The following is a 13569-nucleotide window of genomic DNA, read 5'->3' on the forward strand; positions in this document are numbered from 1 at the left end:
TCTCACACACACACACACCTCTGCTCAGCCAGATTAATAGTAAATGTCACACACCAACATATTTACTCCTACAGTACTAAGACCACAGGCTGAGGCCAGTCATTTTTAACAATGAACATTGTGTGCACTTACTATGCATGCTGCTTAGTGGGACTCATGGCATTACCAAAAAAAAAGCCACACTATACACATGACCGCACATGAACATCGCCCCCCCCTCGCTCTCTCTCTCTCTCTCTCTCACAGACACACACGCACCTCTGCTCAGCCAGATTAATAGTAAATGTCACACGCCAACATGAGAGAAATTTACTCCTTCAGTCAGTACTAATACCACAGGCCAGTCATTTACAGCAATCAATATTGTGTGCACTTACTATGCATGTTGCTTAGTGGGACTTCTGACATTCCTTGCCCTGAACAATCCTCTTCAAATCTGGCTTGTATTCCGTCGTTGCCACTCGAAGCAGTTCTTTCACATGGGTTTCAGTCAGAACAGAACGATGCTTTGACTTCACATGTTTCATGGTAGAGAACACAGACTCGCAGACGTATGTTGACCCAAACATTGACAGTATCTTAAGCGCAGCCCGTTTCACATTCGGGTATTTTTCCAATGGCACACTTTTCCAAAACTCAATGGTGCCTTCCCTCAAAACAGGTTTCAGTTGGTCTTCCTCACGAAGATCGATCATCTCCAACTCAGCCGCAGCCTCATCTGTGACAAGCAGGGCTTTCAAACAGTCCATCTCCGCATTGAATGGGTCGACGAGGAACGTAACCTGTGGCCTTTTCAGTTGTATATCACGGAACCGGGTTACAAAGCTTTCGTACAGGTTTTCAATTAGTGTTGCATATCTGGCTCCTTGCTTATTCAGGGAGGCGGGAAGCTTTGAAATGAGCTAATGACAACTGACATATAAGGCAGAATGGCTTGCCATTACGTTCAACAAAAAAGTATAAACTCTCCCACTCTGTTAAAAATGTCCTATGTTCGTCTTCAGATTTTCATTTTGCTGTGCATTTTTTCATTGCCATTTTGAGAGGCTACTTGACACAAGATACACCTTGTAGTGGGCCTGTTAAGCATAACAATTGTGCACAAAATGAAAAAAGCATGAAACTTTCAGGGTTTGTTCTTGAAGGCATAAGCTTTAATTTGAGACGTGGAGGCATTCTCAGTTTGACCTCTGGGGTCAGCTAGAGGTCATTGACCTCCATGATATCACATTTCTATGCATGAAATTAGAAAAGGCTGTATCTTAACATCTAAATGTGATGTAAATGTAAAATAAATGTGTTTTTCCATGTGCCTGGACATGAAAAAATCACATATAATACTGATATTCCTCTTAGGTGTAACTTCAGGGGTCAGGTAGAGGTCATTGACCTTTGAAATTTGAAGTTTCTATGCATGAAATTCTAGACGGGTGTATCTTAGGATCTAAATGTGATAGAAATGTGAAGTTAATGTGTATTTCCTTGTTTCTGACCATGAGAAACCCATTTTTGATACTGATATTACTCTTACAGGTCATCTCTGGGGTCAGCTAGAGGTCACTGACCTCCAGCATAATGCATTTCTATGCATAAAATTAGAAACGGGTGTACCTCAGGTTCTAAATGTGATAGAAATGTAAACTAAATTTGTATTTCTATGATTCTGTACATTCTGTACACATACTTTTTGGCAAACAAATCCCTGCGGATAAGTTGTGCAGCTCTTACTAAGTACAGAGCCTCATCGTCATATTTAGATGCTTTCAGGAGAGCGTCCCCTACATCCTGTTTAAATGTGAGCAGAGTGTCCCTTCCTTGACAGTTTGCCTGTAGATCAGGCAGGACTGCGAGTAGTCTGTTCTTTAGTCTGGTGGTGTGAACACGACTATTTACACATACACCTAGTTGTTCTAATCGTTTTCTGTACATTTCACCCAAGTCAGCTAGTTTGAATATTGGAGCATATTCATTGTCACACACATCATCAGTGAAAGCAACCAGTTCAGCAAAGGCAAGACTATGAAGGCGAGCTTCATCATCATTACTGACGTAAACCGTTTGTCTTGCTCTGTTGTACAGTTTCATTAGGCAAGTAAGATGGTACTTTGCTTCAAGGGCAATCATATCTCCAGGAGATAGCTTTGCAAGTAGCTCTGTGTCCTCCAACTGTATTGCATATTTGCGAACATTTGCATCCATCTGTTTTGTTGCTACTTCATGTAGTTTTTCAGATCCAGCATCATTGCAAAAGAAGCACACAGGCAGTTCAGTTTGCACAGGTTTGCTGTCAGCCGAACGAGAGTGACGCATTGAAGTGCACGGTTGCATCTCGTTCTGCATGGCCCTTTTATGTCTGCTGATTTCATTCTGGTTAAATTTCAGCCGACAAGACGTGCCACTTTGCAGTGTTAGCGGACAGTGTATCCTGAAAACCTGTGCCCTCATCTAGTCTAGCAAGATCAATCCCCATGGGAAAAACACCAAGTTGTTTGAACTCCAAAAGATCATTAGCTAATGACACATAACCAACACCAGCAGGTTTCTTGGAAGATTTCGCAGGACATTGCAATGCCTCGCTAGTGTCTAACTGGCACAGAGCACAAAAATCCCAATTAATTTGTGATTTGGGTTGTTTTAATGTGTGACATTTGGTTAAGTCTACCAGCATATGGCGTTTTGCCATAGTGTATCAAGGAGTTAACACACAGCTAATGTGCCATATGGTACAAGAGCATTTATCTCTTTATCAAAAATAAACTGGGGTTAACAATATGAGCAACAAAAAATAGTTTAAATGATATGGTGGTATTTAAAATATAACTATTACTATAGGGCTATTTACTAATTCTCTGTCTTCTTATTATCTAAAAGAAAGGAAAGAAAACACACAAGGGTGCACTTGTACTACTGAGTCTACTGTTTATTTTCCCGTGCTGCTGAACAGTGTTGGGAGAGAGTGAGAAAGAGATAGGAGCACACAGGTTTTGAAGGTTCCAAGTGCGGGAAAACCACACCCCTTGCCCCACTCTGAACCGCGGGAAAATAATGGGCTACACACAAAACATGAACATGAAAATTCCGTTGAATCTCTACCTCTGCTAGACTGACATATAGTTATTCCTGTGAATTTAGAATTGCCCTATCAATGTCCAACATTAAAATGACTGAAAATTAAACTACAATATACTGTATTCTTCAACTCTAGTGCAAATGAGAGCAAATGCTCCAAAACATTACTCACTTTGAAATTATCAACGGAAATGGGGCAACTGTGTTCAGCTTCTGACATAGTTTGTGACCACTGGAGATGTTTTACTTATCAGAAATGAGTTGTGTCATGTCCAGAAACATGGAATCATATATTTACTTTACATTTACAGTATTTCACATTTTAATCCAAAGATAGATTGTTTCTAATTTCATGCTTAGAAATGCATTATCGTGGAGGTCAGTGACCTCTAGCTGACCTCAGAGGTGACTTATAAAAATGATATCAGTATTAGAAATTAGTTTATCATGGCCAGAAACATGGAAATACACATTTAGTTTACATTTCTATCACATTTAGAACCTAAGATACACCCGTTTCTAATTTCGTGCATAGATATGCATTATGCTGGAGGTCAGTGACCTCTAGCTGACCCCAGAGATGACCTGTAAGAGTAATACCAGTATTAAAAATGGGTTTCTCATGGTCAGAAACAAGGAAATACACATTAATTTCACATTTCTATCACATTTAGATCCTAAGATACACCCGTCTAGAATGTCATGCATAGAAACTTCAAATTTCAAAGGTCAATGACCTCTACCTGACCCCTGAAGTTACCCCTAAGAGGAATATCAGTATTATATGATTTTTTCATGCCCAGTAACATGGAAAAACACATTTATTTTATATTTACATCACATTTAGGTGTTAAAATACAGTCTTTTCTAATTTCATGCATAGAAATGTGCCATCATGGAGGTCAATGACCTCTAGCTGACCCCAGAGGTCAAACTGAGAATGCCTCCACGTCTCAAATTAAAGCTTATGCCTTCAAGAACAAACTCTGAAAGTTTCATGCTTTTTTCATTTTGTGCACAATTCTTCTGATAATAAGAGCTTAACAGCCCCACTATTGCCCAAAAACTTAGCGATTATCTCACGCACATGCGCATTTGACATGACCTGAAAATACCATAATATACCCAAGCAAAGCGAAGATGCATTTGATGAAAATACCATACTGAACTCAAGCAAAGCGCACACGCACATAAAAAAAAAAACACAAACACAAACTTCGATATGAACGTAAGAGCTGCATGACACCGGGCAAAGAGCCGCATGCGGCTCGCGAGCCGCGGGTTGGCGACCCAAGGCCTAGATTAACCTCGTGTGGCTAAGCTAAGACAAAGGAATGCTAGCTAAGGTGTGTTTGTGAGAGGCCACGTGTTTGTGTAGGCCTAGATTAGCCTTGTGTTTAGCTAAGGCAGAGGAAAGCTAGCTAAGGAGGGTGTGTCACCACGTGGGGTTTGAGAACAAAGGATTTAGCTCTGGTTGCTAGCTAAAGGTGTGTTTGTGTGTGTGGGGGAGGACCGCCACGTGTTAGAGACAAAAGATTAACTCTGTGTAGCTAACTCCACGTGGTGGAGGCCTTGCGATCCCTTGAGACAATACAATTAGCCCTGGAGGCTAATGGAACAAAAGAATTAGCCGTGTGTTTAGCTAAGGTGTTTGTGAGGCCTGGTGAGCTAGCTTTGGTTGCTAATTAGACAAAGAATTAGCCGTATGTGGCTAGCTAAGGCCCAAGGATCCTACCTCTTGGAGTTAAGACAAAAGGTGTTAATAGGGAATTAAGAGAAGCATGCAAAGCCTATCTATTAAACAATTGAGAGATTAAAACAAACAAAAAAAATCAATTCAACATGCTGTGTCTATAGTGTAACAATTAAACATGAGTTTAAATTCACACTACTTCAATAAAAGCTAATTCCTAAGACTAGGTTTTGCCCAAATGCCAAGTCTTACTCAGTATCTTGCCTCTAGTAAGATTATGAAGAGATGTTCCGAGACTTTGGAGTTTCGCCATTGTGGAGGGCTCCGTGAATCGATTCCGTGGAGCAGAGAACTTCTTGATCCGACGCGTGGTCGCTCGTGATGAAAAGAAAGTCTCTGATTAAATACTGTGCACAGCTTTTGAGTTAAAAAGGATCCAGTCGCTTCTTAACTTTAAAATAACTGCCTGGGCTGCAGTAGTACGTACTTATAAGGAACAAATGAAAAACTGGTTGTAAACTCAAGCTGAGTTTGAAATCGCGCGATCTTGGAGTCTACCGTGGCCAAAGGTAAACAAAGAAAAGCGCGAAACTCTGATTCTTGCAAGAAAGAAAAGAAAAGACATCTTTTTGGGTTTGCTCGCAGAGTGAGTGACTCCCCCTTGTGTCCGTGTTGAATCACGGTGCCAAAAGAGGAGGAGCTAGGAGTTCCCGGGTTTCTTATGCTTTCATGGAGGATGTGACATTGATGATCCCACCCACGCGTGACGTAGGTCAACGCGGAAGTTGGCTGATGGGAAATGTAGTTTCTTAAAGAGACGGACTGAATGTACCTACAACACATATGTTCCCAAACAGTATATAAAGGGTACAAATAAGTACCTTTGAGGTTACTGCCCCAGTGACAAGCCATTGTACCCCTGAAGATACAATAATGTGCTTTATTTTCTGAGTGTATGCAAATTAACTTGTCTACACATTCAGTTATTCATGAATAAACAACAGGCCGAGACTGAAAGCCATGTTGTACAAGACTATGTAAAACTGGATAACAAAGCTCATGAATCGCAAATAAGCCTTGTGATTTTCTAGAATGATAAATTCAGTGTTCTCAAAAACAGTAATAATCAATCACAATTCATTCTTTCATTTGTCTTCAGTAACTGCTTTATTTTTGGTCAGAATAAGTGATGTCAATATAGCCAGCAAACTTAATGTTCTTTGCTAGAACTGTTAATATGTTCACCTTTTCCAGCTCAGGTGTGCCAATGTACACCACCTATTTCACTTTACTTTGACAGATGTGAAGATTTGGGACTTAAAGAAATAACACCAGGAACAAATTATTTTGATGTTGAATGTGGAAGAAAAACTCCAGTCCATCTAATAGCTGGAATCATAGTTGCAGTGGCAGTTGTAGTTGTAGCTGGAGTAATCGTTTTTCTAATAAAGCATAAGAAAGTCCCACCGACAGGCAAGTTTCATATTAATCCAAGTATAATTTTTTATTTGGCTTTTAAATGCTTTTTGTTTTTAAATTGGAAACTTTGGTAACATCTGTTTCCCCAAACTGTCTCCAAATCAGCTGGTACTGCTGAGAAACCGAGATTTTCAACCAACCAGACACGTGTAAGTATTGCTTTAGTGTTAGAGCTAAATATTCTAAATATATTCTATTCATGGAAATTAAATGAAGTAGATTGAAGTAAGAAAGACCAAAGATTTTTGCATTAACAGTTAATTTAAAAGGGCAGCACGGTGGTGTAGTGGTTAGCGCTGTCGCCTCACAGCAAGAAGGTCCGGGTTCGAGCCCCATGGCCGGCGAGGGCCTTTCTGTGTGGAGTTTGCATGTTCTCCCCGTGTCCGTGTGGGTTTCCTCCGGGTGCTCCGGTTTCCCCCACAGTCCAAAGACATGCAGGTTAGGTTAACTGGTGACTCTAAATTGACCGTAGGTGTGAATGTGAGTGTGAATGGTTGTCTGTGTCTATGTGTCAGCCCTGTGATAACCTGGCGACTTGTCCAGGGTGTACCCCGCCTTTCGCCCGTAGTCAGCTGGGATAGGCTCCAGCTTGCCTGCGACCCTGTAGAAGGATAAAGCGGCTAGAGATAATGTGATGTGTGTGTGTGATATCTGCTTTTGTTTGTTTTACAAGGAAAGAGAGACTTCATTACCACTGACAAGCGAAGAAAGGTAAGAGTCAATGTGAAGAGATGCTTAGAGCTGCGAAATAGTATGATCCCTATACAGACCTGAAAGTGGAAATGTGTAGAAATGAGATAATATGCAGAATGTGTTTTGAACTAAAGTTATTGTATCTGTTATTTTATCACAAGTAATAATATATTTTGTTAAATTTGACCAAAACTACAGTTTTTATTTTCTTTAGTGGTACAATCCTTAACTCTTACAAATGTTTGATTGCTATCATTTTTCTTCTTGTCCAAGAATGGCTACTTTGAGATTTTACCAAAATGATGAAACTCTTTCAAACTTTGCAGTTATAACGTTTAGTCTTTCAATAAAACCTGTGGGGGTATTTTTCTCAAAATTTGTAGCACAAATGCCTTTTCTAAGGCGAGTTTTCACGACCGCCATTTCAGCCATTGCATTTTGTTGAACTCAGTCAGGGAATGGGTCGACGTGGGAAGTGACGTCATACACTCAACCAAAATACAAGTCATATGTAATACGAGTGTGTGAAGGTTGCGATTTTAAATCTTTGCAGGCCTAAAAATCATGATTTAAAAAAAATAAAAAACTTTTGTAATGTAAAAGATGCCTCCGAGTCGTCGTGCTGTGCAAGACTGTAGCACCACAGCCGATCTCGAGGCAGGGATTTCAATCAGTAACTCACCACTGTCAGGTACTGACATGATGCGGATGAACGGAGGTAATCGCAGAAAGAGTGTTTATTTAAAAACATGCAGGCAGGCAGATCTGAATCATAAGGCAAACTCCGAGTAGACAACCAAGCAATGGTCAGGCGAGGCACGAACAAAGTATTGGAGGCACAGATAAGAGGGAGAATCTAATAAACAAAACAAAGTCAGAACCAGAACAGCACTACAGAATACGAACAGCTTGGTAACAATGAACACTTAGAAACAGAGTGTACTGTATAGGTCACAAAATTCGGTGTTGCCCGAGTCCTTATATCCACACGCCGTGACTGTGCTTTGATCCTCAACAGGTGTCTGTAATTAGTCCTTGTCAGCCTGAGAGTCATGTGCATGTGCGTAGCAACTCGAAGATGCGATAGCCACTAAATGAGACAGATCGTGTGAAGTGGATAAAGTTTGCTAGACTTCACTGAAAAAATTTTGATCCCGATAGGCACTTTGGGGTTTGTATGGTACATTTTGACAGCTCCTGCTTTACAAGACCACACCATATCAAAGCATCTCGAAGAATACTTGTTTCTGGAGCTGTACCAGTGATCTGGAAAACTGAAGTCTCTGTTGTCAGTACCAGAGAACGCTGGAAGGTGAGATATCAAAAGTCACATGTTCTGTTGTCATCGATTTTGTCCAAACTATCTGAAATGATCATTTTCATCCTTGATTTTAAAACATTTGTTTTTACCTTAAAGATGGTCAGGGAAGTGTTCACTATAACAACCGAAAACCACCAAGCTTCTCCTCTTGTTCTGATGCAATGACATTTTTGTTTCGCTTTACTATCCTCCTCAGTTGCATGAGGTTTTAGATTTTCATCAAATGGGATTACAGCGTTAAAATCACTGTTTTGAAACTCTGTGCCATCTCAAGGGGATTTGCATTCAAAATGATCAGAGTAATCTGAAGAAAAACTTAAAGAAATCTCACTTTCACTGGAAGACATCGCAAAACTTCACTGTATTTGTTGTGTAGCTCGAGTAGAAGGTTGAGTGTATACGTTACCGTTCAGTCTTACGGTTGCTACCGCTGACTCTTTTGAGCACGCGCACATATGCAAAATAAACATGGCGGACCATGAAATACTGAGTATTAAAATCCAGATTTCTCGCAACCTGTTTTAGTTGTCTTAAAAATTTCAACAAAATTTACTTTACAAGATGATGTATTTTTCTTTGAGTCGAGAGAATTTGCTTGTGTTTATCGTTTAACTTTTGTAAAATCTCATCAAAGTAGCACATTAATCATTCTTGTAATGTGGCTTCTCCAGTTCAAAATGACTGTGGAAAACAATGGTGTGACCGCCAGGAGCATGAAGTAACACACACTCGATTTGGTCTTCGATGAATACATGAGTTCAGGGAAGAGGAGACTGATGGACGTGATCTTGACTAATGTGATTTGAATTTTGTGTGATATGTTAAGACATTCAGGGTAAGTTTTCCTCAGTGGGACATATGGGAACATATACTAGTACAGTAGATCAACCATTTTGAGCTGTTTCAGTCACAATATTTTCTTTTATCTGCCATATTTGTGAGCATAATTTTTGAACATCGGCAGAAAAGCAATGCATCTGAGAAGTGATTCTTACAAAAAATGTTGATGTTTTGATTCATACCGAGCCCCAGGAAAAATATATAGAGCTCTGAAGTCAGCATAGACATCGTTGCCATTGCCAAATCTAACAATCGCAGACATTTGCATTTAATTCACAGTCCATCTCCATACACCAACAAGAGTCTGAATCGGGCTTTATAGTGCACAGTAGCCTGCTGGTACTTCGTAGATGGATGGGTTGGCGAAATGAACCTGTGACACATGAAAGATAAAAAAAGTTTCCCATCTCTGGGCAGATAAGTAAACAGCAGCATCAATTTATCAAGCTTTATGAATAGAAATAACAGTTTATTTATGTTACTTACAATATACCGCTAACCAGTGAACTGTGTAGCATAGGTAGATATGTAGATAAAGTCAGTAGATATGTACAAGAAGATATTTATTATTCATAAACTCCACCAGTAAGCAACAAACAACATCAAACATAAAATCTGTACACATCTGTCACCAACAAATGTTCTGATAATTTGTTAAGCGTAGCATATGTAGCTATATCCACCTCGGTAACTATCATACATAGCCAGTGTAACTAGCAAATCAAGCTACCCAGTATAAAATGCTCGTTACTGAGAATGGAGGGTTTTGTTGGTATCCAAATTTCTCACTTGATTGCTGGTGAAAATCTTTTCAACAGCTACTGTCACATCAGACATCAGAACAAATTAATACCAGTTGGTAACTCCAGAATCTCATCTCATTCTCATTATCTCTAGCCGCTTTATCCTTCTACAGGGTCGCAGGCAAGCTGGAGCCTATCCCAGCTGACTACGGGCGAAAGGCAGGGTACACCCTGGACAAGTCGCCAGGTCATCACAGGGCTGACACATAGACACAGACAACCATTCACACTCACATTCACACCTACGGTCAATTTAGAGTCACCAGTTAACCTAACCTGCGTCTTTGGACTGTGGGGGAAACCAGAGCACCCGGAGGAAACCCACGCGGACACGGGGAGAACATGCAAACTCCACACAGAAAGGCCCTCGCCGGCCCCGGGGCTCGAACCCAGGACCTTCTTGCTGTGAGGCGACAGCGCTAACCACTACACCACCGTGCCGCCCACTCCAGAATCTTTTGGTCATAAATATGGCAGCATGGTCATACAGTGATGTCACATGAAACAGACCAAAACAACACAAAGCACACAGAGTGCTATGAACACATGTGGTGTGCATCAAATTCAAAATATAATGTAATTCTCTTGCATCATGGGCACCAGCTGAGCGTGGGTATTATAGATATATGTCTTTATCTATTATGATTCCGATTCTGTGAGGTTTATAAAAAATTAGTGAGTACAATTTTTTCACAATCGATACTAAGTAGGGGACCAAACATGAAATATCTTAGAGACTGATAATACAGTACTACATGTAGTACTTTTTCGGTACTGGCAGTGCTGTATCAAGTGGAATGCAGGCCCAGGGTGGTATTTTTGTTGAGAGGCTTGGGCTGAAGGAATGTGGCCTGCATGTGGTATGTGCATAGCAATAAGCTATAGACCTGAATATAACCAGCACTCAAATAACTACATTCAAAATCCATTTTAGCCAGCTGATCCGTCAGATTTTCTGCTCAGATACAGTGACCAAAGTATAAACAGTGTATGAATAACCATCTATAATGTAGGCTTGAATAGTAAATGAAGCTAGATATCTGCTGTTCATGTAGAAATGTGTGTAGCACTTGCAAAAACCTTGCTTTTTGGGGAGAGAAAATTAGCAAATTACAATCTCTTATGATAAATAATAAATACTAGCATTAGTATTTATTAGCATGTATTATAGTATTAGCATGCGAGTGAATGGAATACTGAGGACACCCTAAACATAAATATTTTTCCCTAATAATTTTAACATTCAACAGAATAATGTAGTTATACAAAGGTCACTACATTTAAAAGATTACAATAAAAATAAAATAGCTTTTTTTTTAATACAGGACAGCATGTGATTAATGATATAGTTAACAACTTATTCTCTGATATCAATAACACAATCATTTATAGTACACACTGAAAGAAATGTCAGTAGTTTAGTTTATATTTGCAGCTGTATTTCCCCCTTGATGAACATGCCTCTGGCAGTTACCTCAGTGCTTGATGATCTCCACTGCCTAGAAAAAAAAAATCTGCTTTGAAAAACATCTCATGTGAGAATAGCAGCTGATCTTTGCTGATTGCACATTCACTTTCTGAGACTTATGCAATATAGTGCTTTGTGATCTTAGTAACAACTTTAAAAGAAACATCACGCTTACCCATGATGCACATATTACTAATTGTTCCACTGTTTCTGGTATACATAATTATGTACAATACATATAAAATATATATTTCATGTATTGTTACTGGTATTTACTGTGTAACTGTGTGCAATGAGCAGTGAGTATAATATCAATCTGTATAGTATATCAGTATATACTATATATACAGTAGCAATCAAAAGTTTGGACACCTACTCATTTATAGATTTTTCTGTATTTTGACTATTTTCTACATTGTAATGTAGAACAATACTGAAGACATCAAAACTATTAAATAACATAGGGAACACATACGGAACTATGTAGTAAACAAAAAAAAAGTTAAAAACTAAATATGTTTCATATTTTAGATTCTTCAAAATAGCCACCATTTATCTTGATGACGCTTTGCACACTATTTGGCATTATCTTAACCAGCTTCATGAGGTAGTCACATGGAATACTTTTCAGTTAACAGGTGTGTCTTGTCAAAAGTTAATTCGTGCAATTTCTTGCCTTCTTAATGCATTTGAGATCAAATAGTAAATAGTAAAAAATACAGTAAATAGCCCTATTCCACAACTGTAGTAATCCATATTGTGTCAGGAACCGCTCAACTAAGGAAAGAGAAACAACATCCATCATTACTTTAAGACAGGAAGTGTATTTTAATTAATTAAAATAAAGAAAAAACATTGAATTAGAAGGTGTGACCAAACATTTGATTGGTAGTCTATACATTTGGTGTTTTATTTTCCTCCCCTAGATACTGTGTAATTGTCATTTGCCTAATGGAATTTATATTAACATCTGCACAATTTACTAAGCAAATAAATACTGCAGTTCAGTTATGTATTTGTATGCAAACTGTAGCTATATTAAGGTGATGCTAAATGTAACTACATATGACAGATCTTACTGTACTGAGTTTCAGCTGAATTCTCAGAACATTGTGGCTGAAGTACAGACTAACGAGCTATAATTTATTTACTTTGTTAAATTCTACAATCACAGAATATCCTGTATATCATTTAACATGAATTCCTTTTTCAGTGTTTTGCACAACATAATGTAATTTAAAGATGTAGCAATGTTTTTTATATGTGTAATAAATACAGACGTCTATCACAGAGAACCTCAGTTATTGTTTACACAGCTCTCCAGTGTAGTTCTCCGGGGCAATCATCCGCATTAAAGTAAGCTGCTTGTTTTCGCCACAGACAGGTTCATAATGTTATTATAAAAGTGTCTGACAACACAGACGGGATGCCTACAGAGACGTGTGTGTTTACCTCAATATCTGCAAAGAAACTGTAGAAAATGGGCGTTTCTACAGGCATTGTTTATCTTTTATCTTCATAAGAATGTTGGCACGGTGGTGTAGTGCTTAGCACTGTCGCCTCACAGCAAGAAGGTTCTGGATTCGAGTCCAGCGGTTGATGAAGGCCTTTCTGTGTGGAGTTTGCATGTTCTCCCTTGTCTGCAGTTGAACTGGTTTCCTCCACAGTTCAAAAACATACGGTGAATGTGTGTATGAGGACCCCATTGAAAAGATGTTCATGGTGGCAAGTTATGAGATTGTGAACTGGGCGATCATAAACTAATATATTGATTAGGACCTGTAGTCAGGGGCTGTTTTTCTGATGTTTACAAAAAGGATTCTTTCCATGTTGTCAGACACTCTTCATATTGTCGCAATCAGATAAATATTTGGGCATTACGTTGGAAATAGACTTCTTCACAAGTTCTGCGTGAATTGGAAAAGATTTAATTATGTTGTTGGAGACGGGCGGCACGGTGGTGTAGTGGTTAGCACTGTCGCCTCACAGCAAGAAGGTCCTGGGTTCGAGCCCCGGGGCCGGCAAGGGCCTTTCTGTGCGGAGTTTGCATGTTCTCCCCGTGTCCGCGTGGGTTTCCTCCGGGTGCTCCGGTTTCCCCCACAGTCCAAAGACATGCAGGTTAGGTTAACTGGTGACTCTAAATTGACCGTAGGTGTGAATGTGAGTGTGAATGGTTGTCTGTGTCTATGTGTCAGCCCTGTGA

General features: G+C 39.4%; 1 protein-coding gene across 9 annotated transcripts in view; it reads left to right on the forward strand.

Moving 5' to 3' along the window:
- Nucleotides 1–13330, forward strand: part of LOC132893292 (tumor necrosis factor receptor superfamily member 14-like) — a 36392-nt gene extending 23062 nt beyond the window's left edge. For 4 of the 9 annotated variants that reach the window (XM_060932269.1, XM_060932268.1, XM_060932266.1 and 1 more), the window contains exons 5-8: nucleotides 6063–6235; nucleotides 6347–6390; nucleotides 6915–6952; nucleotides 8096–8909. In XM_060932269.1, coding sequence (XP_060788252.1) covers nucleotides 6063–6235; nucleotides 6347–6390; nucleotides 6915–6952; nucleotides 8096–8420 — 580 coding nt within the window. In that variant the 3' untranslated portion in view covers nucleotides 8421–8909. The other 5 variants (XM_060932265.1, XM_060932262.1, XM_060932263.1 and 2 more) reach the window with 2 other exon arrangements.
- The last annotated feature ends 239 nt before the right edge of the window (nucleotides 13331–13569 follow it).

This window comes from Neoarius graeffei, chromosome 10, assembly GCF_027579695.1.
Source record: "Neoarius graeffei isolate fNeoGra1 chromosome 10, fNeoGra1.pri, whole genome shotgun sequence".
In the NCBI taxonomy this organism is placed as follows: domain Eukaryota; kingdom Metazoa; phylum Chordata; class Actinopteri; order Siluriformes; family Ariidae; genus Neoarius; species Neoarius graeffei.